Source organism: Leishmania martiniquensis, chromosome 33, assembly GCF_017916325.1.
Source record: "Leishmania martiniquensis isolate LSCM1 chromosome 33, whole genome shotgun sequence".
NCBI classification, from domain to species: domain Eukaryota; phylum Euglenozoa; class Kinetoplastea; order Trypanosomatida; family Trypanosomatidae; genus Leishmania; species Leishmania martiniquensis.
In genome coordinates, this window is record NC_090168.1 from 912,581 (window position 1) to 936,154 (window position 23,574).

Below are 23,574 nucleotides of genomic sequence, written 5' to 3' on the forward strand. Positions count from 1 at the left end.
TCGGAGAGGGTGCTGGTGGTGGTGGTGGTAGTGCGAAACAAAGGCATGTGCGACTCTGCTGCTTAACGCAACCCGAATCATTCATGCAGCGCATACGGGGAGAGGGAATGTGGAGGGTACATGAAGAAGAGGCCAAATCAAGCGTCTCCGTCGCGCTGCTGCCGGTCTGTGTAGTGCTGACGGCGCCATTCGCTCCTTGAGGGAGGGAGGGACAGAGTGGAAGGGGGCAAGAGAGGTACCAGCATGGGCGTAGGCGCGTGTGCATTGCATCACTGCGAGGTGCCGTATCTCGCACCTTCTCTTCTTGTCTTTTTCTTTCGAGCGGCTGCGTTGTATTGCTGCTCTGTGCTCCTGTCATTTTTTTCTGCTGTATTGCACTGATCGCATGGATGCGGTGGCGCAGCGGCACTGCGAACAGCGAAGGAGAAGCGAACCGCCCTGATGGCCGAGGGGTTTGGGGGCGGTCCCCGTGCACAGCGCCCGTTGCCGCTGGCCTTAGGACACGCTCCCCCACCCCCGCTCTCGTCTCTACGACATGGTACCGCCGACGACTCCGCCATCTAGGCTGGTGGGCGCTACGGCATTCCTCTTTTTCCGTGGAGGGTGCGCACGGTGTCCCATTCACCTCCTCTCCCTTAGCACGCGCGTCCACAGCCTTCATCCCTCGCATACCGTCAGAGATTTTCTGGTGTGGGCTGAGAGAGCTCCCTGACGGCTCCATAGGAGAGAGGGAGAAAGGTAAACATGACTGTCCATACGGCCGTCCCCAGAGGCGTCCGCGCCTCTGGCCTTTGATGGCGGCCGCACACACATGCGCATTGTGCGTCCCGTCCCTCTCCGTCTCTCTGCCTCCTCTGTCGCTCCCCGCCACCCTCTGCTTTTTTGTCGTCCCTCTCGCTTACCTTTCGTTGACCGCCCGAAGTGGGCGCGGCTCTCAACAGGCCCAGTGATCGGAGATACCGCCCCCGACTGGAACACAGACGCGGGCACGCTTGGTGCCGCACCACCTTGCCACGAAGCTGCTGCGTGGGTGCCGCTGCTTCGCCATGCAGTGCCGTCCCACATTCACGGCTCTTTGGCGTGTGGCGTCCGGGGCGACCTCAGTTGACGTCAACGCGCCCGCCAAAAGAATCGCCAGCCCTGCCATGCGCTTTCGACGAGTTTCATCTCCCTTTGCCGTGCAGTTCAGGTGCCTCTGCCACACCTTCCCAAGGTTGGCGCATGACCCGCATTGCCCAGACGCGACGACCTCCGTACGCGCAAAGACGCTGACGAAGAAGCAGCTCACTCTCGCACCCGAAGACATTCTCCTGCGCCGAGTGAACGCGCTAGTTGGCGAGCGCAACGCTGCCGCTGCTGTGCAGGCAGTTAGGGCGGCCCTCCGGGGATCATGGGAGCCGCTAGCGAACAGCGCGGAGACTGCGGGCGGTCGCTCCGTTGAGGCGGGCGCGCCAGGCACGATGCCGACTTCTCGGTCGTTCTTCTCGACGAAGGCCTTCGCAGCCGCGCTATTTGCGTGTGAGGCCGCCGGTGACGCCGCATCCGGCCTTTCCCTTGTCGCGGAGGTGCGCCAGTGCACCTCCAGAGGCATTTCGACAGATTGGCTCCAAGCGGAGCACGTCTTGTCGGTGATCTTGCGCCTTCAGTGCATGGCAGGCGACCGTGACGGGGCGACGCGTATGTTCGCCTACCTTGCGCAGCACGGGCTGTTGCGCCTGCGCAGTGCATCGGCATTCTTGCAGTACTGCTGCAGTGGCCTTAAGGACCGCCGGCTCGCCTTTGCCGCCTATGAGGTGGCTCTCAAGCACAAGATTGAGCTCACTGGGCCAGACTACCTGGTGCTTGGCACGCTGTGCGTTCAGGTTCGAGAGCCTGTCAGCACGCTCTTCTTCATGCTGCAGGAGATGCGCGAGCACGTCTCGGAGGTGAGCGAGAAAATGGTCTGTGAGGTGCTGGAGCCGTGGGTGCGAATGGCCAACGACGACGGGGCGGTTGCTTTAAAGCTTCGCGGTGCACAGACACGGTTGCTCCTCCACAGAGTCGATGCCATATGCCACGTGCCGCAGCTACCTGCTGCCTCGCCACCACCATCGACCGGTGGTGCGGCGAGGGGTACCGGCAGCTCCAGCAGCAGTGCCGCGGGCGCACCGCCTACCGGTATGGAGGTGTGTGGCATCTGCCCAGCTTGCCAAGCGGAACTGTCCGGGTACCCGTTCACAGCCTCTTGCCGCGCTCATCTCTTGCGCGAGCTGACGGAGCTGATCGTTCCGCGGGCCTGCCGCAACCGCCGTGCGGCGCTGGGATTCGAACACTGGAGACGCTACATGCAGGCTCGCCTAGACGCGGGTGACCGTGTCGACGTTTTCATTGATGGCGCCAATCTGGGCTACTACGGCCTGTCGAGCTGGTACGATATCGCCAAGAAGCAGTTGATGCTGCACCGCGGTGTCCCAGAGCATCAAATCACGGACAACGACTTGAGTTTCAACGCACAGTGCAAGACTGCCGGCCGCGGCGTCGATGTTGGCGTGAACTTTGAGCTGATTGACGCTGCTGTCCAGCTTGCCGTGAGCACATACAGAATGCGCCGCCCCCTTATCATGCTGCATGAGCGGCACGTCGAGCCCAAGTTCATGACTTCGCAGAGCACGGCCATCCTGCAACGCTGGAAACAGGAAGGGTGGCTCTACTGCTCTCCTACGGGGCTGAACGATGACCTCTGCTGGTTGTACGGCGCGCTCCTCTTGACGGATCCGACAGACACGGCGCCTACCCCGGCCACAGCGACCACCGCCTCCTTGCATCGCACGTATGTCTGCACTAACGACAAGATGCGCGACCACCACTTTCGTCTCTTAAGCCCACGAGCCTTCATGCGGTGGCGTGACCGACACCGCATCGCCTTCCGCTGCGCGCGCGTGGCGGATCGCACGGAGCTGCACTGGCAGCTGCCGCCTCCATATGAGCGCTGCATTCAGAAGCAGGATGCTTGCTCGGCACGTTTACAGCGTGCACCGGAAAATCAGCCCACTCCACTCCACCACGGGAAGCCACAGGTGACAGCTCCCGCCGGCTCCCCGCACGCGAGTGGCACGCGTCCTATCACCATATGGCATGTACCTTTCGCCCCAGCTGTGTACAGTACACCTCAGCGTGAACACGTTTCGGGCACCACTGGTGAGAGAGGAGCCGCTGCGGTGCCAAACGCGGAAGACACGAGCGCTGCTCCTCACCTCTCAGCTCCCCTTCAAGAGGTTGGGGAAACGCAGATGTCGGAGATGGAGGAACGCGTTGTGGAGAGGCAGGCAGAGGCGAGCGAGGAGGAGGAGGAAGAGGAGGCCTTGGCTACCTCACCCGCAGCAGCGGGTCCGTGGGTCTGCATCTCGGTTCACCAAGAGGCTGTCGACTGAGGCGGTGAGGACGACGTGGCGTGGAAGCGCCAGCGGAGACGCCAGGGCGAGTGCTCGTGGAGGGCTAGAGAGGAGGCGGAGGAGGAGGGGAGGCGCAATGCAGACGGCTGCTGGTTTGGCGGGCCGTCTGATCCCTTCCCCCCTCTCTCTTCTTTTCCTCTTCACGATCGTATCGTCGTCTACCCTCCCTCTGCCGCGGAAATGCCTGTGTGGGCTACCCGCGCCACGGAGCCGTTGAGGATGCGCACTGCGGAAAGCAGCAGTGAAAACCAAGCCTTAGCTATAGCAGACGGCACGCACGATTGCCTGCCTCTCTAAAGCGGCTCGCGAAGCGGCGATGAAGGTGGGCCGGTTGGACGTGGGCATGAGAGGCTTGTCGTCTATCTTGCGCTGCGGCAGCGCTGCACCGCCAGTTCTTCACAGAAACATGAGTACGAGATACAAGCACGACGTGGAGAGTGGATCGGCCAGGTGCACGTCTATCATGGCGTGCACGCTTACGGCAGCTGTGCTCACAGCGTCATTATCCTCGGATGTGCAGAGACTGCGCAGAGAGCGGCGTCGCACTGCTTTGCCATTCGCTCTGCCCCCCCCCGCCGCGTACGTCCATCCTCCTCTCTCTTCTTCAGGGATAGTATGAGAAGACGTACCGCGCGCCTTTCGTGCGTGCAGGTGTTGGCCCACATGCACCCTTCTCAGCCACCCATCGCTCCTCTCTCGCTTTCTCTTCCTCTCTGACTCTCTCGATCACGCATGCGCATACTTTGGCGCGTGATGATTTCCGCTCGCTCCTCCCACCCTTTTGCGCCATCGCGCACCGCGCAAATCTTCCCCCCCTCTGACCACCCCACTGACGCTTTCCGCTCCTTCGTCGTCTCGAAAGGAATATCCACGCGAAGAGAAAGATGACGAAGGGTACCACGTCGATGGGTCAGCGCCACGGGCGCACGCACATCCTGTGCCGCCGCTGTGGCCGCAACGCCTACCACGTCCAGTGGGAGCGCTGCGCCGCCTGCGCCTACCCGCGCGCTAGCCGCCGTCGCTACAACTGGTCCGTGAAGGCTATCAAGCGCCGCCGCACCGGCACCGGCCGCTGCCGCTACTTGAAGGTGGTGAACCGCCGAATCGCCAACCACTTCAAGACCCCTAAGGCGTAAGTGATGGAGCAGGTCCATGCACGCTTTCGCTTGGAGCACGGAGGCTGATGAGAGGAAGAGTCGGAGCGCGATACCCGCTCCTCTTACCTGCTGGAGTGACGAAGGGAAGTAGAGGAGAGAGAGGGCAGTGCTACTTGCAGAGCAGCCTGTGCCCGTGCACGCGGAGCCAGAGGCAGAACCGCGCCTCAGCGTCTCTCTAGAGGGAAGGGAGGCAGCGGGAGCCAGCGCACCACGCTTCGTACGGTGAGCGCGACTGCTTGTGTGTGTGTGTTTGCTCGAACGCCGATGGGAGGTCACCTGTCGATGACGCTCTCTTGCCGGTCCACTGACGCCTCTCGCTTTCCTGTTGCTTCCACGCGCCTCATTTCCCTGGACGGTGTCTCTCTCTCTCTGTCTTCTCCCCTCACGCGGGTGACTCGCACGGCGGCCGCGCTTTGTGCGGCTCTCCTCTCCCTTTTGCCATTTTCTCGTTTCGGATGGGCATTTCTGTGTGCTTTCATCGCCTCATTTCGCTAAAAGAGCCAAACGCGTTTACCCCAACAAACAGAAAGTCGTCCGTGAAAACTTTAAGCACGTGCTGGGGGAGAGGGGAGGCGGAGTGGGGAGGGGGTGAAGGGTGGCCGCCGCCTCTTACCCTCCCTCGTCTTCGTAATCTCTGCCACGTACACACTCGAGGCCGCACCAGTGCAACTTTCTGAGGCATGGGCGCTTGCAGCTGCATGAGCGAAGCAGCACCCTTCCCGCGCGACTTTTGCGCTGTGTACGTGGGCCGTGGGGTTTCAGAAAGGATGGCCAGTGTGATGCGGAAAGGGTCCGCGTCAGAGGAGGTCACGGCCGCCTTCTTCTTCCTGGTCTGCCTTCACACTCTGCCGCTACTTGAGGTTAGGGTAACGTGCAGAACGAATGGCGCTTCGCTTCGGTCAGCCCTGTGTGGGAGCCCTCTCGTAGGCCCTGCTTCGCAGTGGTGCTCAGGAGGCTGTGTGCGGGGCTCGATTCGCCCCATCATGTGTTAGCTCGACAATATTCACCGCTGGGTGCCTCTTCTCTCGTCTTATCATCTCATTTCTTTCTACATCATGGCTGACGCCCCCCCTCTCGCAGATCACATGCACGCAGGCTAAGCGGAAGGCGACATTTTATACCATAAAAAAGGTGAAGCACAGGCGTGGTGAGGTGCCGAATACATCTTTCTGAGGAGCAGCGAGAGATCGTCCCCCGTCGTGTGCGTGTGCGTCTCCGTCCGCTCACGTTTGTGTGTATCTGCAATACCTGCGTGACGACGCCTGCGCCAAGGCGTGTCTTTTTGCCTCCTCAGGTCGCCACGGTGCCCATTCGCATAGGAGAGGAGGCGCCCGCCTTCGCCACTGGTGCAACGGAGACGGCGGGGTGGGGCGTGCGTACACGCAACGGCAGGAAGAGGAGGGGAGAGGGAGAGGGAGAGGGGGAGGGAGACGGCTTTAGGCGCGGGAAAGAACTGGGAGCGGGGTACGAGGAGGAAGAGCAAAGGAAACGCGCGCGCACACACATACACACAGACACAGGCAGACAGGCTGCGCGGAGCAACTTTGCCCTCTCTTTGGAAGTACCGCACTCTTCTGCTGCCGCTGCGCGCACTCCCGCAGGCAGAGCAGAGCGGCGAAAACGTATCGAGACTCTCCACCACTGCCGCCTCGCAAGGTGAGGCCTCATGATGGGCGCGGGAGGGCCCTCTGCCGGCGCTGCGCAGACGCAGGCCGGAGGCAGCACAACGCGGTCTACTACAGCTAAACTTCCACTGGCACCCGCTCCCATCCCCCCGTCCCTCCCAGATCCGAACACCCCGTTTTCTCTGGACAGCTTTCTGGCTCATTTCAGCGCCGTACCGATTACCGCGGCCGCAAAGCCATCCGAGGGGCCGCAGCACAGCATCACGAGCCACCAGCAAGACGCTTCAGTGCTCGACCCATACGCGTCTCCGCAAGGCGGCGGGGACATGTTCGACTTTTTCTTCTCTGTCGGCGCCTCCAACGCCCCGTGCACCAGCGGCGTCAGAAGTGGCAGCAGTAACGCGGATATCGTTCGGGGCGGCGACAGTGCTTTCAAGGGCACCAACACCGTGTCCGCAGGTGCTCCTGTCGCGGACGGCGACAGCGGTGCCCCGCTGAGCTTCGACTTTGCCTCCCTCTTTTTCCAGGGCGGGCAGGATGGCGCCTACCAGGATATCGCACTACATGCAGCGGGAAAGGGAGGCAGCACCGGCGATGCCGACGCCAGCAGCTTGACGCGCTGCGTCCGCAAGGGCAGCAGGGGTCTGGTGAACAGCGCTGACGCGGGCGTTGTGCCAGATTTGAACTTTCTCGTCCCAGACGATCAAGCGGCGGCGACAGTGGCCCGCGGCGCATTTATTTTGCCTCCAACCTCACGGGCTGTCGATTCAGCTGCCGGCGCTGAAAACAAATGCGCACCGCCATTGCTGCAAGCGAAGAGGCCAGAGGCCGCTGCGGAAGGTGTAGAGGACTCGGCAGGTGACGAAGCAGCTCACATCGGCGCACGACCTGGTGTTACGCTGGCGGCCGTGAAGTCTGCTCCTCCTCATCATGTTCCACCTGTCGGTGAAGCGACCCTGGAGACCCTGCCGCACGAGGACGCCTCATCGGCGATGGACCACGAGCCCTCGTTGGCAGCAGCGCTGGCCGCAGCGCCACCTTCATCAGACCTGCTTTCGGCTGAGGTGTCTCAGCAGACAGCTGCACTAGCCTCCTGCTTCAGCGAAGAGGATGCGAAGCGTGATGAGGCACCAGTCAGGTCCGCTGCGGACCGCCATTACCCAGAAATGGAAGCGTTCGCGAGGAGGCTTGCGCGAGGCATGACTGATGAGGAAGCCATGCCCGCCCCGGCCCACACTCATCAGTTCCCATCGAGTGCACCTGCTGCACCACTGGCGCGTTCTTCGCATCCGCCAGGTGCTGCTTCGGCAGGTAAAGCGGCTCCTCCGACACCGCCCTCGCCCAGAACACCACCAACACCCCTGGTGCCTCCGCTATCTACAGCATATCGGCCTCAGGCCCCCTTGCCCACCGGGATAGCCTGCAGCGATGCTACCAGCGTGGCCTTGCAGAAAGCTATGGCGGAGGCTGAGGAGGTATGCGTACGTGGGCTCGATATGGAAGGGATCAACGGCGTTGAGGGCCACAGCGCAGAGATGGGTGCGCCGTCGACCGGCTCCATTTCATCTTCTTCCGACGCAGCCTTCTTTGCACAGGTGGCCCAGCTGCAGCAGCAGACCGCACGGCTGACGGAAGACTCTGCCCAGTCCGCCGCCGCTCTTCAAGCCCTGACGACCGACCTGCTTCGCATCCTCGGCCCCCACGCTGCTCTCTCGAGTCTTGCGGGAGAGCAGTACGCCAAGACGCCACTGGTGCACCTGCAGCGGGCCCTGATTGTGTTACTGGAGGGGCTAGTGGGCAATGCCGAAGACGCTGTGGAGGACGGTGGTGACGCGTTGACGGGAGAAAAGGAGGGGAAATGCCAGCCAGCGGTATCATGTCCCTCCAGTGCTGACGCTGAGATAGGTAGCAGCGGGTGCTGTGACGTCTGACGCTCGGTAGCGCGAGGCGGGGGACCCCTCTACCCCGCATTCCAGCGGAGGGGCCCGAGGTCTCTCCTTTTCCAGGGTTGTCAAGGCGTGCGTCTTCTTCGTTTCTTCTCACCCTTCTATGAAGGATTCGCCTCGCATGTCCAGACCTTTTCGGCAGCGGGGGAGACTTTGGTGCTGAGTAGCGCGTGTCGCTTGCGAGCAACTCGCTCACTTCAGATTTTCCTCCCGCACACCTATCCATCGCGCACGTCTGCGTTCAAGGGCGACGTGGAACGCCGCCGGCGGCGGCAGGGGTGGGCGGGGGGAGGGAGTGCAGTCATGTGTGAAATTTCGTGGAAGAGTGCAGCGGAAAATCGGAGAAAAGCAACGAAAAAGGTGCACAGATGGCGACCCATGTAGGCTGCTGCTGCGACGAACATGCGCACCGCTTTACACTCTCACCCCCATACAGAGGAATGTAGCGGGCAGGCTCACACGCTCACGCGACGGCAGCTGGATGACGCTCTCCACTGAATCTTTTTTTTTCTTCCACCTCCTGCCTTGGCGGCGTAGTTACCACGAAATATGCGTGCCGTTTCCAAGCGTCTTTTTGCTGGTTTTACTCATTTTTTTCTTTGCCACGTGCTAGCTGTGGTGCCTCGTGGCGCATCGGTCGCTCTCTCTCTCTCTCTGTGCCTGTATCTGTGTGCAGTGTCCATCTGCTTTCTGCTTTTCTTCTCTGCTCTCCTTAATTTTGCTCGTTGATGTTGTGCTCCTTGTGAGAGGGGCGAAAGGGGCAAAATAAAAACGTAATCGGGATGATGCGCTTTGGTGGGGCTCAGCGTCCGCCGATGCACCGCATCGCACGCGTGGAGTGCACTTATGTGTATGACTTTGTGCCGGCTTAGCGCTTACAGCCTCGGCAGCACAGCGGGCGGCAACGCCCGGGAACGTCCACACACCGATACGTATCGACACGCGAGTGCGACTTTCCGGCCTCTCAGCCGTGTGCTCTCTCTTCTGCCTGAGTGCATTCCCCCCCGCTACGGGGCAGTAGGGTGTGCGGAAGCGCTATCCCTCCGTGACGCTCACACCGCATGCTCTCACTTGCACCACCAACGCCTCTCCCGTCACTCTTCTTCTCCTGCACGCGCGCCTTCGCCGCTAAACAAGCCTTCTAATTTCGGCAAGAATATCTTTGAGAGACCTAAAGAACCATTTGGCCTGACAGGTGGGCGAGGACTGTATGCGGGCTCAGATCCGGGAAGGGAATGCAGCGCTGCTGCTGCTGCGCCGCGCCGTCGCCGCTCCGGTGTCCGTGATGCCATACTGGAGCCACCCGATGGTCACCGTTGTACGAGCTGACGACCGTGCGAGCGCGATCTCGCCTTGCTTGCGGTCCACGGGAAACTGGCGGGCCACCATTCTCACTTCGTTGCACTGCTGCCTTACCCCTGCGCGGCGCACGGCGACCACGCCAGAGAGTGCATGCAGCACCTCATGTCAGTCGGAGACTTGCCTGCTTTGCGACACCTCCTTCACCTGCTGGGCGGCGCACTCCCTCGAGCACACTCATGTTGCGCGCTCGGCCGTTTGCCGTTTCTTTGTGATGCCAGAGAGAAGCGAGAGCATTATGCAGCACCTGGAGCGGCACATCGCGCTGGACTTCAAAGAGGTAGACGACCTCACAGCTCGCAAGGTAGAGCGGCGCCGCGAGCGTCTCCTCGCGGGCCTCGTGCACCTTGTCGAGAAGGGCGTGCTGCGGGATAGCATACCCACGCTACCGTCGAAGCGGACCAACACGCTCACTCGCAAGGGAAGAAGCTCTGGCGATAGCGGTGCGACGCTTGAGGTCAACTCGGACCGCTTCCTCATCCGCGTCCTCGTCGGGGAGGCGCTCCTGCGCCGGGAGGTGCTTGACCGATGTGCGCGGCTGATACCATCGCTCACGTCACTGGAGCTGAACAGCGTAGTGACCTACCTGACGTCGGCTCGCCAAGTGGCTCGCATCTTTGACGAGCTGTCGCTGCTCGAGCTGCTGATGGCGCGGGCGGAGCTGGACAAAGCACCCGAGAACGCTGCCACCGCCACGGGCGCCACGAAAACGACAAATTCAGCGCAGGTCGGGCAGCACGGGGGCGCTGCTAGAGCACCTTCATCAAGCAGTGACGCGAGCGCAGCGGCGCCTCCTCCGCAGCACCCCTCTTCCTCCACGCCCGCCACCTCTTCCCCACGCTGGAACCTCTCCCGTGAAGACAAAGCGTACCTCATGTGTGCCTGTCTCGGCGAGCTGCACCGTTTTCATGAGCAGGAGCGACCGCTTTCCGTCACCTCCAAGGCAGCGGCAGACGCCATTGTGTTGAATGTGCTTGCGGGGCACGGGCGCGAGAACCTGGTGTCGGAGCTGGTTCATGAAACCCTGCAGCGTATCGTTGATGAGGGGACGGTGGTCTGGCGGCAGCATCAGCAGGATGTCAAGCGGCGCGGCCTTTTGTCCGAGCCGAACTTGACAGGGACGGATCGAATCGGTGCCCACTGCGCACTGGGCCCGCATACGGGGGTATCCGAGGGCTTGCGGTACGTGCGCAGCTTACGGTTGCCATCAAATCCGTCTCCGCGGCCGGTGCTTGAGGCATCACTAGATGGCGCCGCAGCACAGCAGCTCGTCTCTTCCTACTTGCCCTTCAAAGATGTCGATCAGCTCGAAGATGCAGCCACCGATGCTAAGAAAACGACAGCCGCAACACCTTCGACGGCCAATACGAGTGACACCAACATCACATCACCAGAGTTCATTTCAGCGCTTCACACTTCCGAGAAGCACTGGGGGCCTCTTACGGCGGAGCTGAGGCAACGTGCCAAGGAGTGGAATCGGCTACCCTTCGCGCCTACGTCACCTGGACTGAAAGTGAAGAAACAAAGCTAAACGACAGTCCGCTGCACGCTGTTGATGTGCGCACACTTTTGCGCGGGCGTTTGTTTTCTACTGCGAATGCGTCATGCTGTTGGTCGAATTGGATATGCTGCGTGAATTCGCTACCCGTGTCTTTTCATCAGCTGGTGGCGCTCGTACTCGAGACAGCTTTCAGCGTCGACGTGGCGGTGTAGCTGTAGCGGGGGGATCGCTACCGGCAACTTCTCCTCGAGCGCCAGTGAACGGAGCACGTCATTCCTTTTTGGCTATGTGCCTCTCTGTGTGTATGTGTGTGCGCGCTTCTCGCCGGCGCGTGGCTGTTGATTCACCTGAATTAACACGGAACGAATCGAGGAGGGGGCGCACCGCCTCTGTCATATTTACGCATCAGCGCCGAAGAGGGTGCGGACAGCAAGCTGCTGCAGCGGCCCTTTCACCTCCCAGAAGGCCCAACGGTGACCTCCTCGCCGATAGCTGCCTGGGAGTAGCGGCGAGAGTAGACCCCACACACAGGGCCGCGCTCACCTGGGCGAAGGAGCTAAAGAACACGGTGCACGCCATCATCTAATAGCGTGAGATGCACAACGGCAGCCATTATTGTTGCCGTGCCCCCCTCCCCCCTTATTCCTCACTGTGGCCTCCGAAAAGAAGCCCTAGGTAGCTAATGCGCCGTGCTGAGTGCAGCGACGCAGTAATCGCCCTCTCCCCACTTTTGCACTCCCTTTACACACTTCTCTCCTTGCCGCCGTGCCGTTTATGCAAACAGGGCTGCGGAACACACAACAGGAGGCAGCGAGGCGTTGAACACTATACTTCAAGCTCAGATCGACTGACGTGATCTGTACCGATCGCAGTCGTTGGCTATCCCCCTCAGATACGCATCATATCGTCTCTCTCCACACAGACTCGGATTGCTCCCAGTGGTCGACGCCACCGGTGCGCTTTCTCGTCCTTCTCTGACTCCTCGGCTCACCTTCCGCACGGTCTGCACATATTCCTCCCGCTGCTTTCCTCCCGCCACGGGAATCTCCGCAGCCTTTGGTGATTGGGCATCGTTTCGGGCTTTCTCTTTCCCACATCCGCCCTTACGCTGCGCTCTCCTCTGCGCGCTTTGAGAGCTCGGCGCGTCCTTGCTCCCTTCCCTCTCCCTTCGTTGGCTTCTTCTGCTATTCCTCCTCCTCCCCGCTTCTTTCAAGATCTCTTCAGAGGAGGAGAAGTCGTCATTGCCTGCGTCGTTCCTTTGCGATTGCGTCTGCGCGACCTCACTCGGCCGCAGCCGCCAGAGCTTCTTTTTTTATTTTATTTATTTATTCCTCTCCTGTTATACCTCTCATTTTGTTTTTCTTTTCTCATTCCGTCTTCTCAAGTCATCCACATTCTTCACTGTCTTCTTCGTCATCGTCGTCGTCCCTCTCGTTGGTCTCCCCCTCCCTCTCCCTCCTAACGATTTCTGTCTGCTCAGACGTCTTGTTTTGAGTCGTGAGCGCATACGCGCTTTTCACCGCTGCCCCCCCTCCCCTCCACCACATCCCGTCTACCTCCACCGCCCCTTCCGCACTCTTTCTGTCGTCGTTTTCGTCGACAGCCCAGCGGACTACCCGTACCCGCCACAGGCCAATAAGGGGGGACCAAATGGCCGAGGTGCGCCCCGTCTCTTGCCGGCAGGACCCCGCCAACGGCGAGAGGGAGTGGCAGCTGCAGGACATCATCGGCCCCGTGGGCAGCAAACATTGCAAATACGAGAGTGTGCGCACGCTTGGCTGCGGCTCTTTTGGCGAGGCGATGCTGGTGCGCCGCGTTTCGGATGGACAGCTGCTCGTCGCCAAGCGTATGAATCTGACGGCGATGCCAGAGAAGGACAAGAAGTACGCGACGGCGGAGGTCCAATGCCTCGCCTCATGCGATCACTTTGCCATTCTGCAGTACTGCGAAGACTATGTGGTGGAGCCGTACATGCTCATCATCATGGAGTTCGCGGACGCCGGTGACTTGAACATGCAAATCAAGCAGCGCGCCAAGGACGGATTCATGTACTTCGAGGAGCACGAGGTGGGCTACACCTTTGTGCAGCTAGCCATGGCGGTCGACCACGTTCACCGCCGCCGCATACTGCACCGCGACATCAAGGGGGCCAATGTCATGCTCATGACGAACGGCATCATCAAGCTTGGCGACTTTGGTTTCAGCCACCAGTACGAGCACACGGTGAGTGATCGGGTTGCCCACACGTTCTGTGGTACGCCGTACTACCTCGCGCCGGAGCTGTGGAGCCGTCAAGGGTTCAGTGAGAAGGCGGATGTGTGGGCTATGGGCGTCCTTCTCTTTGAGATGATGGCGCTGCGCCGCCCCTTTGTCGGGCATGGAATGCGGGCGCTGTCGGAGGCGGTGATGAAGAGCAAACGCGACTGCGAATTGCCGCAGCACTACAGCGATTCACTCAGGGGTTTGTGCAACAGCATGCTGCGGGCGGACCCAAAGGAGCGGCCCTCCTGCGCGCAGCTCTTCCAGCTGCCATACATGACCAAGCTGCTCGTAGATTTCGGGATGAGCGTCGACAACTCGCAGCTTGTGAGTGACGTTCTCAAGGCGAAGATCTACGCAAACATCTGCGAAATTCGTCACACCAGCGCGAGTGGACTGGGGGCGCTCAGCTTTGTGGCTCCTGTTGGAACCGTGTGCTTGTCCGTCTCCTACGAAGGCTACGTTCGGAAGGAGAGCGGCAGAACATGGAAGGAGCGGTTCCTCGTGCTGCGGGACGGCGGCCTTGTCATCAGTCGCCACAAGGGCGATAAGGAGACGAAGCCGCTGCCCGTGGCGTTCATTAACAGTGCCGTCTTTGCGCCGGGGCACTCTGCGCTGTCGCCCGGCGTCTTTTCGATCAACCTAACAGACACCAAGACAATGTGGTTCCAGGCTCTGCCACCGGAGACGGCGGAGACGTGGGTGCGTAAGATTCGGCAGTCCATCGGCAGATCGTCGCTCGAGGAGGAAAGGGTGCCAGCATATGCAGACGAGCGCTGAAGAAGAAAAAGCGACGAGACCATGAGGCCAAACGGGGAATCAAGCAGGACGCAGAGCCATCTCCGCTTCCGAGGACGCTTTTCTTTGCTGTCCGCGTTGGACGGATGCGCTGTCATCAGCGTCAGAGGTGGCCATTGACTTATGCATAGGTGTCCTTTACGTGCGTATACGTCTTCGCATCTTGCACCCTGTGCGGATGTGCTTGGATGAAATGGGCGCGCTGATGCGAGGCGCCTGCGCACAGAACCGCAGCGGAGGGCCTGCCATACGAAAAGTAAGCAAACGAGAAGCTCACGAGGGCGGGGGTGGGATGGGGCGCCACGTCGATGTTGGTGAGAGGCCCCCCCTGCCCCTCTTCCCCTTCTCTGTCTCTCTCTCTTTCCCCTTTTCTTTGTACTCTTTGTCTTTGCTTTCGCTTCTTTCTTTGTGTTGGGCTCTTCTCTATTCTCTCTTCTCCCCCACGAAAAAAAAAGAGGGAAGGGAGGGAGGGGGTGGGCGAGGTGGGCGCTGAAGGGACGAGAGCGCTATGCACGGATGTACCGCACGCCAAAAGAGAAGGACGTGGAGAAGGCACAGCGGCAGTACTTGCGTGGGTGTGTGGGGAGGGAGGGAGGGAGGGGCGCAGACCCTTTTTTTTCGCGTATTTCTATCGCCGCTTCCTCGCCTCGTACAGAACGCACGAGCCGCACGCCCCTCCACACACACAGACACACCACAAACCGCTGCAGGCCCAGTCATCGCCTGCGAGAAAGCAGGTAGGCAGGCGCTACAGCAATGCGCCGGCCCCGCCATCCGAGCACGCCGCCCTGCCCCAAAGCCCTACCCGCCCCGCACGCCGCCCCCCACCCCACCACGCGGGCTGCCACGTGCCTGCATCCGCATCGGGGTGGTGCGCAGGGGGCGCCCCACACCAGCAGGCGGTGCCAGGGCCGGGCGAGGTGCACCCGCGTGATGCCGACACTCCGCTCACCAAACGCATGGCACGAAGCCTGCGCACCGCCGCACCTTGCGGCGACGCAGCGCTACACAGGGCCTGGCCGCCGGCATCCGTGGCGCTGCACCGCTGGCCACCCCTCTTCCCATGTCGCGGGTGCTCGGCCCCAGGTCGGCACCTCCAGAAGCGGCTCGGCGTTTGGCAGAGGATAAGGAGGGGGAGGCTGCCAGGCCGCTCGACAGAGCGCATCCGCCGGACTGGGATGCCGCCCTCACGGAGGCGTTGTTGCGTCGCTGAGGGTGGTGACGGAGGCAGGCGGATAGAAAACGCCAGTTTGCGCAAACAAGAAAAGGAGAGGCGGCGGTGCTCATGGGTGTGCCTGTGCGAGTGTGCTCACCAGGCCCAGCGGTGCCATTTCTGCTTCCTGCTCTGTCCCCCCTTTCCATGCACAAATGTCTTCTTGAAGTCCTTTTTTTTTGCTTGTGGTCTCTTCCTACCACTTCCCTCTGCTTCGGCTGTCTCCTCATCCCCGCCTTTCCCTTCACCGCCTTTTTGACCTTTACGTCGGCGTGCGCCCTCCCCTTCCCCGGTGGTGATGAGGTGGGGGAAGGGGATGACGCAGCCCTTTGTGCTGATGACATCTTCCCTTTCTTCCTTGTGTGCTTACATACGTCTCATGATGTATCTTTTCGCCGGTGTGCTCGTCATCCGCCTTGAAGGATGTCGAAGGGGGAGCGATGAACGCATGCCAACTGAGCGATTGTTTCTCTTTGTTTGTTTGGGCCGGCTCTTGTAAGCAGGCGTGCGTGCCAACTACCACGGCTTCGACCGTTTTCCTATTCTCTCTCTCTATTCCTCATGGAACACCCGCGTATACGCGCAGACACTCGAACCTTCCACAGACGCGCGCAACAACGACGTCTCTCTCATCCGCCTTTTCCCCTCTGTGCTCTGGTTGGGCTCTGTCTTGCACGTTTCATCTCTAAGCGGCTTCTTCTTTTTTTTCTTAAATCTGATGCACTGTGTGCACTGCAGGAATTCTTTTTTTTTTGGAAGCGTCAGCCTCTCTTGAGAGTGGTGCAGTGTGTGCCCTCTGGTCGAGCAGACGCCCTTGTGGACGTTTGGAGACCCCTCTTTTCTTTTTTGTAGGCGCCCTCATATCTCTGGGGATCTTCGCAGGCCACTTCCTGTCTTGGCAGCACTACTGAGTAAGCGTGCGTTTTTTCCCCAAGGTATTTCACCTGAGGGATGGCCGCGGCATGAGAAGAGAGAGAGGAGGATTGCCAAAGTATTCGTTGTGTGCGATCCTCACGCGAGCCGAAGAAAAAGAGTGGATGTGTGCGCTTTTTTGTTTTCTCACCACTGTTCTGCTTATCGAAGCACTGTTTGTGTCATAGCCGAGTTACGTGAACGGGCAGCGCAGTGCTGCAGGGCGGAAGGAAAGAGGACGCGAGGGTGGGCCATGAGGGACAGATGAATGATCAAGTGCGGAGGGCACGCCTCGCAATGTGCGAGGGAGCGAGAGAAGAGCGCGTGTGAGGGGGGTGCGTGACACTCGCAGCTGCACCCGCCAGCATGCCGCTCCTCGGATCCTCTTTTTGGTCGATGTTCTCCCTTACTGTTCCAATTTAAGCCCTCTCGCCCTTCCCTTGAACCCTTTCCCTGTTGCTGGAGCGCATGCTCTTTATCGGACAGGATTGGATGGACGCCTCTCCCGGGCGAACGCGCGCGCACGTGTACACCAAGCAGAAATGACCGGATGAGCATGTAGCTGATAATCTTCTGTGTCACGTACGCTTCTTAATAACTTCCCCCCTCTCTCTCTTCGAAATGGGCACATGCCTGCGTACGAGTGGCTGCTGCACTGACAGGTGTACAGACCCTGCCGTGCGTGTCCCTCCTCAGTATCGTCGCCGCATGCGTCCCCCCGAAGAGAAGAAGAAAAGCGCTAAAGTGTCTCCGCGCCCATATGTACGTATGCTTGCTTTTGTACACTTTTTTTTCGCGTCTTCTGTGTGTGCTCATTTCTGTATAACTGCAGAAATCTTTTTTTTTGCCTCTTCCCTCTCCCCTCTTTTCCTCATGTGTGCTCATCTCTTGTCTCACGGCCCTAGCGCTCTCTCTCGCTCGATCTCAGTCTCTCAGTCTCTCCTCCAGGCAAGAGCGTGAGGTATGCGCATCGATATCCATGCCTGGGCCAAACCGAGGCCATCCCTTGCAGTTGGGTGACCCTCGAACGTTCCACTTTTCAGCGTGACCCACACCCCGATGGCGAAAAGGGCCGGATCACAAGCACACACGCACAGACACTCACATACACCAACAAGCAAGCAGACAGCTTTTCCACAGACGCACATTCGCTCGTCGTCTTCGTCTAGCTGCCTTCTTGCGTCGCCCTGTGCTCTTCAACGTGTTCGCTCTCTTGTTCGCGACGGCGGTTCGTCTGCTTTCAGCACTCGCCAACATTTTTCATCTATGGGCGTTTTTTTTTCGCATCGCACGCTTCCTCTGACCACCTCTCTCTCCCCCTCTCTTTCTCCGGGCTTAGGTCTTCTCTCCAATTTGCGCGCGTATGCCTTGCGCTCTTTAGCTGCTTTTCAGGGTCCGCTGCGAAACGGTGTCCGTCATGAGCGCGTGTTGCCGCCTCTTTGCATGCCCTGGACTGACACAAAGGGGCCGCTGAGGCACCGAACTCCCTGCGCGCGAGGGATGCCGTGCAGGCTTTGGGGTGACAGGGTGCAGAACATGGAGGGAAAAAAGTAACAGAGAGGGGGAGGAGCCTTGACCAGGCAACGGGTGAGATATGGGAAGGAGACACTAAGGCACGCCGTGGAGCCTTCCACGTTCGATTTAGCTGGGCAGGTAATGCTGCGGATGCGAGAGTGCAGTGATGTAGATGGAGGCGCGTGCACACACACACACAGTGTGCCGCCGCTGCAGCAGCACCAATGACAGCGTGGGCTTTGCTTTCGGGTAGAGGGGGGATCTTCTTGCCCGTTTAGTCGGCAGGTATCAACGAGTGGGTACCTTTTTAGCGTCACATATACAGTGGTCTTCGACAAAGCATGCAGAAGCGCGCACGGGGCTCGGGGACCGGGGTCAACCGTGACTCTCACCGCTGCACTCGTGACATTGGTGTGCTAGCAGTCGGAGAGAGTGCCAGCAGCGGGTGATGGCTCCGTTACGAAGAGCCAGTCTGAGTGTGGTGGCGGGAAGGGCACTGCTCGCTTTCATTTTCTTCGCCTCGACCCGCCTTCTCTCCGCCGCACACGCAGCGATGATGCTCTGCCATGTCGCGCGGCACCCAGGCCAGTCTTGCTCTCCCCCTCCGTTGGGCACGGACACTGCCCGTCGTGAAAGATATTTGATCTCTTCGCGCTGCCACCGCCGAATGAGTCCCCCGCTTCTAAAGCTGACGTCGCCCAACTGTCTTTCCAAGCGCCGCCTCCACCCTCCCATTTATTCTTTTCCCTAAGTAGTCGAGCGGTCTCCTCAGCCTCTCCTGCTATCTTCCTCGACGCACCTTGCCCCTCCATTTTTTTTTACGTCTACGCCCCGCTTGTACTCTGCGTTCTTGGACCTGGAGCTCCTTCAGTAGGGCCCCCGACTGCGCGCAGCCGGAGTCGCGTGAATAGAGCGGAGCCTGCGGTCAAGGGTTTTCCGAATACTTCGCACAAACATCTTCGAATTCGGCAGCGCATCTCTTTGACTTCCTCCTTCGGGAAGGTACTGGAGCGTCGGACAAAAAAAAGATGGGAGGAGGAGGAGGGGGTCGTAAGCAGGGCACCGATAGCCTCACCGGCAGCAGCGGCACTCCCATTGCAGAGAACGGCGCCAAGCTGTGCCGCGGCTGCACCACCACCAAGGCCGTCAGGCCCTCTGTTTTGAGGCCGAATCTCTCGCACTTTTCGCCAACGAGCAGTGCGCCCTTCGCCTTCACCCTCGTCTCGGCCGACGGTGCTTCTTTCCCCTTTTCTGTGACTGCGGACATGTGCGCCAACTCGCTGTACCTTCGAACTGCTCGCGATGTCGGCGCGTCGGAAGGGTCAGTGCCCGTTGGCTCCGCCCAGGCTATCCGTGATTACGTTGCCTATCTTCAGTACAGCGAGTTCCGAAAGCAGCTCGCGGCAGAGTTGGCAAGGTCTACTGCCGCTGCGATCGTTGCAACGACAGCATCCCCTCTACCGGCAGCGGCTCCTATTACTGGAGTCTCGCGCGCCGACGAGGGTGCGCGAAGAGGCGGAGCATGTGACGCATGCGCAGCAGTGCAGCCCTCGATGTTTCCGTGGGATGAGGATGAGCTGGGCCAGAATGGTGTCCATGGCTACAGTGTACAGCCCCTCGACTGCGATCGCGCGTACACGTGCCACGCGAACCGACTGCGACACTGGCTCACCTCGACAGAGCTGGCTTCTTTTCGTGGCGAGACGGCTTTCGAGGATCCGGCGCTTGCAGGAATAGGCGATGAGCGACGCGGGCGGTCACCTCTGACAGCGACTAGTGCGCCGACTCCGTCGTCTAATGCCGCTCTTTCGCTGGAGTCGCTCCCGCTGGCCATGACCCCAGTCAACGCACCGGAGGGCACGCGACACCAACACCACTCGTCCCAGCGCTTCGCTGCCACGCCGCCCCTTTCGCCACCCTCTTCCACCTCTCTTTCGTCTTCTGTCTCATCAGCATCTCTGGAGGCTTATGAGAACGCGGCGCGAGCCGTCGGCGGCCCTTACGACCGGTGGCAGCGCAAGCGCCTTGGCGAGGAGCTCGGCTACGGTGAGCTTGTAGCCTTGGGAGACCCGGAGGGCCTATTTTTCATTGAGCGCGTGCTCCTGGCATACGAATCAGCGCCGGGTGCGGCTTCTGCGCCGACAACGGGGTCGCGGTGGCCGGGTGAAACCGCAGCTAAGGACGCCGGGGGAAGCGAGGAGGTTTTGGCGCCGCAGAGCTCACAAAGCGCCCACTCCGTTCCAGCTGCGTCACAGAAGACGCCAGGCAGGACAGCCGCAGCGTCGTCCGCGTCGTTCCGATCGCACCCTGACCCGAATGTCGCACTAACGGCGCGGCAGCAGTGTCGCCTTCTGGAACTCATCTCTGTTGCCGATTTCATGTGCACCCAGTCGCTTGTGGAGCTTTGTGCGACGTACCTTGCAACCTGGTTGATGGACAGCACAGCCGAGGACATTGTGCAATCCTTCCTCACGACGGCAGGCTCCATAAGTGTTGTAGCTGGGGCGGGTGCGTGCTCTGCGCCAACGTTATTCCAGGCCACTGGCGCCGCGTCCTTCAACGAGCCTTGGGTAGCACCGGTGCGACGAGAGGACGTCGTGCCCGGAAAAGTGAGGGAGGCTACCCGCGTATCGCTGACATCTGCAGGTGCGTCATGCATGTCTGGGGCGGGCACGCCGCACATGGAGACGGTGACAGCGACGTCAAAGAAGCGCAGTCCCGCCGCAGCGGCAGCCGTGGGAAAGCGTGTGAGCAAACAGAAGGGCAGCCACGCTGCCTCAAAGGATGCAAACGCGGCGGAGCCTTTGGGTGAAAATGGAGAGGGTAGGGCCACCACCACCATCACCATCACCTCGTCGACCGCCGATGGCCCCGCAGACGCATCGCTTCTGCTGACAGGCGATCAACGACTCGCGCTACTGCGGCAGATGAAGCGCGACAATTCCATTATGGTGTGCCCCTATTGACCGCGGCCATTGCGTGCCGCCGTCGGCACCTGGGATGATGGTGCTCGGTCAACGGGGTTGGTACTCGGTGATGTGGGGGCTGTACCAGCATCTCCTCACCTTTCGCCTAAATTGGAGGCGCCGCCGATCGGAACGGGAAAGGGGGGCGTGCACCTGTTCAAGTGACGGCACGATCCAGCAGCCAGCGACAATGGGCAAAGCTCCCGCTCGGGAGCCTTTCCAGCCTCTCCTGCCCCCGTAGCACGCCAATTTCTCTCTCCCTCTCTCTTCGTTCACTCCGCTATCTGCAGTTTTTCTCTCGCCCCGACGCACGGATTGACGTTACGTGAGTGTTCTCCGGCGTATCCGCGGCCTCCAAAGGTGCACCAAAGCAAAATCAACTCTCCAGGAAGAGGAACAGACTGGCGCCGGCATACAGTTGCTCGCGCTGCGTGCTCTGTGATGGTGCTGTCGGCGGCGCCGACTATTCTCTCAGAACGGCATAACGCGTGCCGCACTGATGCAGTGCTGACACAGCCATCCACGCCTCGTATGCCGAGGTGGTGGTGGTGGCAACGAAGGAGACTCCTCCGCGAGAGAAAGAAAGGGTAAGTATGCCTGTGTGTGTGTGTGGGTGAGGGGGGAACCTCGATCCTCGGCCCGCACCAAGGCTATGAAGGCTGCGCCTAACCCCTCTTCCTCTGACTCTCACCCCCCTCTCGCGGTGTGCTGCGAGGGATGGTGTGAGTCCGACTTTCTTCGACTGCCATCTTCGACCTCTGTTCCTCACTCATCCCCTCCACCCCCCGCCCAAGTCCTCTCTCCCGTCGCTCTTTTACGTCCTCAGAGTCCACGCCTCTCTCCTTCTCCCTTCCGTCTCACTGCCAGCGCGTGAGGCGAGGCGACTGCATCTCTTCCATGGCGTCGCTGTCCTCTCTGTGACTACGTGCTCCCCTGCCTTCTTTGCTCCTCCCTGCAACGAGTGTCTGCTTCTCTCTCTCTCTCTGTGTGCCCCCGCTAGCGGCCATGCTGGTTCGCGGCCCCTTCACGCTGGAGAGGGCAGAGTGCGTGTGCCAATGGTACTTCCGAATCGGCTTCTTCGGCCTGCCGTGGCTTTGGGGCCTTCTGTGGCTTTTGTTCCGCCACTACGAGGACGAGAGCGACATGATTCGCTGGTATGTGGAGCGGGCGAAGCGTTACAGTATCGCGGGCGGCGCCGTGTTTGCCATTGTGTCTGCCGTCCTCCTTTTCGCCCTCCCCCCGACGAGCGTCCTCTGGGTGATTGCGCCTTTCCAGGACACCTTCCAGTGGGGCTACTTCGCAGTAAACAAGTCTGGGACAGCAGACGCAGCGAACGCCAGCTCTAGCAGCGACGGTCCGTTTTTCCTGTGAGGCGGAAGGGCTCACAGTAGGCTGGTGGGATGTGCGCATGCCTTGCCCGCCGTGGCTTTCTCCAGCGGGAGAGCCGTACCTGTGGTCAGATGCCCTCCTCCCACTGACGACATCGAAGGCCGCCTCGGGGGCTGCCGTAGTTGCACAGGCGCACTCCTTTTGTGCCTCCCTTTTTTTTTTATTGCTTCCGCGTGCTCTCCTCTCTCGGGCGAGTCGACAAGCGTGTAAGCGTGCAGCCTCAGCCTCCCCACCTTAGCCGCACGACGGCTGTGTCGAGAAAGGGAGCGTGACACCGCGGCGTCGCGTGCCATCGCTCAGCCGATTCCCACTTTGCTGCGTATGGCGCAGAGGAAAGGCGCAGTTCTGCGATTGGCGTCGCGGCGATGCGACAAGTGCAGAGAGAAAACAGTGGGCGAATGGTTATGCTCTCGCTGAGTCGTCGACGCGAGTCGACTGGAGCGAGTGCGGGTGTCATCATGACGACCAGGCGCCTCCGTGGCACAGCGGCAGACTCAGCCTGCCCGCCGCCACCGAGGAATCCGCAATCGCACCCCACGAGGGAGGGGGGAGCAGCCTGCAAGTCTCTGCGTGGCCTCCTTCTCCAGAGAGAAAGTGGGGGCTTCGCCCGCCGATGATGCTGCTCACTGAGGTGGAGGGCGTGTATACACAGAAGCTAAATGAGAAAGCAACAACAGCATCAAGAACTTCGCGGCGACGACGACGCCACCATCACCGTCAAACCTTTTCCCTCACTCGAATGCCGCCCCTCGACTCACCGTGGGTGTCGTTCGACAAGAGGAGTGTCCTCCCAACTGGAGGTCGCAGGCTGTTGGTGCCTTTCTTGCACTTTGCAACGGCCTCGACTTCACCTCCTCTCCCCCTTCCCTCGGTGCTCGCCCCTCCACTCCCCCTCCAATCCACTCCCCTTCCCACGTTCACCCTCACTCTTCCCTCCGTCTCTTTTCCTTCGGCTGGTCCTCTTGCCACTCACTGAATTCTTTGCTAATTTGAAAGCCCATAAAGTCACGCACCTCCATACGTGGACAACGCAAGGCGCAGATAGCGACAGCTGCTCTCCTCTCGTATTGGCGTTCACGGTAGCACGCTGCTCGCCCACGAAGGCTTCCTCCTCGTTCCTTTACCCTCTTCCTCTCCTTGTGGAAAACCCCGCCTCTCCGTCCTTTCTCGTCTTGTGCTATCACACGCTTCTCCCTTCCACGGAGGTTTGTGCGTGCGTGCCTGTGCTGTGCTGTTTGTCCAACTCTTCCCGTGCAGGTGCGCGGCCCAAACCGTCCCTCCCTACCCCCTCACCGCCGTCCTTCTCCTGCCTGCGCCGGATACCTCAGCTGTGCTTGGCCGGGCGCCTTTCTTCTCTTGTCGGTTTGGTTTCGTTGCGGTGTTCTTCGCCCCCCCTCTCTCCTCATTCCCCCTCCCTCCCTCCCTCCCTCCCTCCCTCACACTTCCCCCTTTTTTCGTTCAAAGTGCTTCCCCTTGTTGCCCCAATCCAGCTCAGGCGTGCCC

The 23,574-nt window shown here is 60.5% G+C and overlaps 7 protein-coding genes across 7 annotated transcripts; all 7 read left to right on the forward strand.

Moving 5' to 3' along the window:
- Positions 1–1,046: 1,046 nt before the first annotated feature.
- Positions 1,047–3,410, forward strand: LSCM1_02700 (uncharacterized protein; the record flags this gene model as incomplete). Its single annotated transcript, XM_067320277.1, has 1 exon — positions 1,047–3,410. The coding sequence occupies one exon, from the start codon at positions 1,047–1,049 to the stop codon at positions 3,408–3,410; it is 2,364 nt and encodes a 787-aa protein (XP_067175652.1).
- Positions 3,411–4,315: 905 nt separating this feature from the next.
- Positions 4,316–4,567, forward strand: LSCM1_02701 (uncharacterized protein; the record flags this gene model as incomplete). The annotated part of the gene is made up of 1 exon (XM_067320278.1): positions 4,316–4,567. The coding sequence occupies one exon, from the start codon at positions 4,316–4,318 to the stop codon at positions 4,565–4,567; it is 252 nt and encodes an 83-aa protein (XP_067175653.1).
- A 1,687-nt stretch (positions 4,568–6,254) lies between these two features.
- LSCM1_02702 (uncharacterized protein) lies at positions 6,255–8,144 on the forward strand (the record flags this gene model as incomplete). The annotated part of the gene is made up of 1 exon (XM_067320279.1): positions 6,255–8,144. The coding sequence occupies one exon, from the start codon at positions 6,255–6,257 to the stop codon at positions 8,142–8,144; it is 1,890 nt and encodes a 629-aa protein (XP_067175654.1).
- Positions 8,145–9,369: 1,225 nt separating this feature from the next.
- Positions 9,370–11,049, forward strand: LSCM1_02703 (uncharacterized protein; the record flags this gene model as incomplete). The annotated part of the gene is made up of 1 exon (XM_067320280.1): positions 9,370–11,049. One exon carries the CDS (start codon positions 9,370–9,372, stop codon positions 11,047–11,049), a length of 1,680 nt encoding a protein of 559 aa, XP_067175655.1.
- Positions 11,050–12,669: 1,620 nt separating this feature from the next.
- On the forward strand, positions 12,670–14,058 carry LSCM1_02704 (uncharacterized protein; the record flags this gene model as incomplete). Its single annotated transcript, XM_067320281.1, has 1 exon — positions 12,670–14,058. The coding sequence occupies one exon, from the start codon at positions 12,670–12,672 to the stop codon at positions 14,056–14,058; it is 1,389 nt and encodes a 462-aa protein (XP_067175656.1).
- Positions 14,059–18,744: 4,686 nt separating this feature from the next.
- Positions 18,745–20,682, forward strand: LSCM1_02705 (uncharacterized protein; the record flags this gene model as incomplete). The annotated part of the gene is made up of 1 exon (XM_067320282.1): positions 18,745–20,682. The coding sequence occupies one exon, from the start codon at positions 18,745–18,747 to the stop codon at positions 20,680–20,682; it is 1,938 nt and encodes a 645-aa protein (XP_067175657.1).
- Positions 20,683–21,687: 1,005 nt separating this feature from the next.
- On the forward strand, positions 21,688–22,053 carry LSCM1_02706 (uncharacterized protein; the record flags this gene model as incomplete). Its single annotated transcript, XM_067320283.1, has 1 exon — positions 21,688–22,053. The coding sequence occupies one exon, from the start codon at positions 21,688–21,690 to the stop codon at positions 22,051–22,053; it is 366 nt and encodes a 121-aa protein (XP_067175658.1).
- Between the last annotated feature and the right edge of the window lie 1,521 nt (positions 22,054–23,574).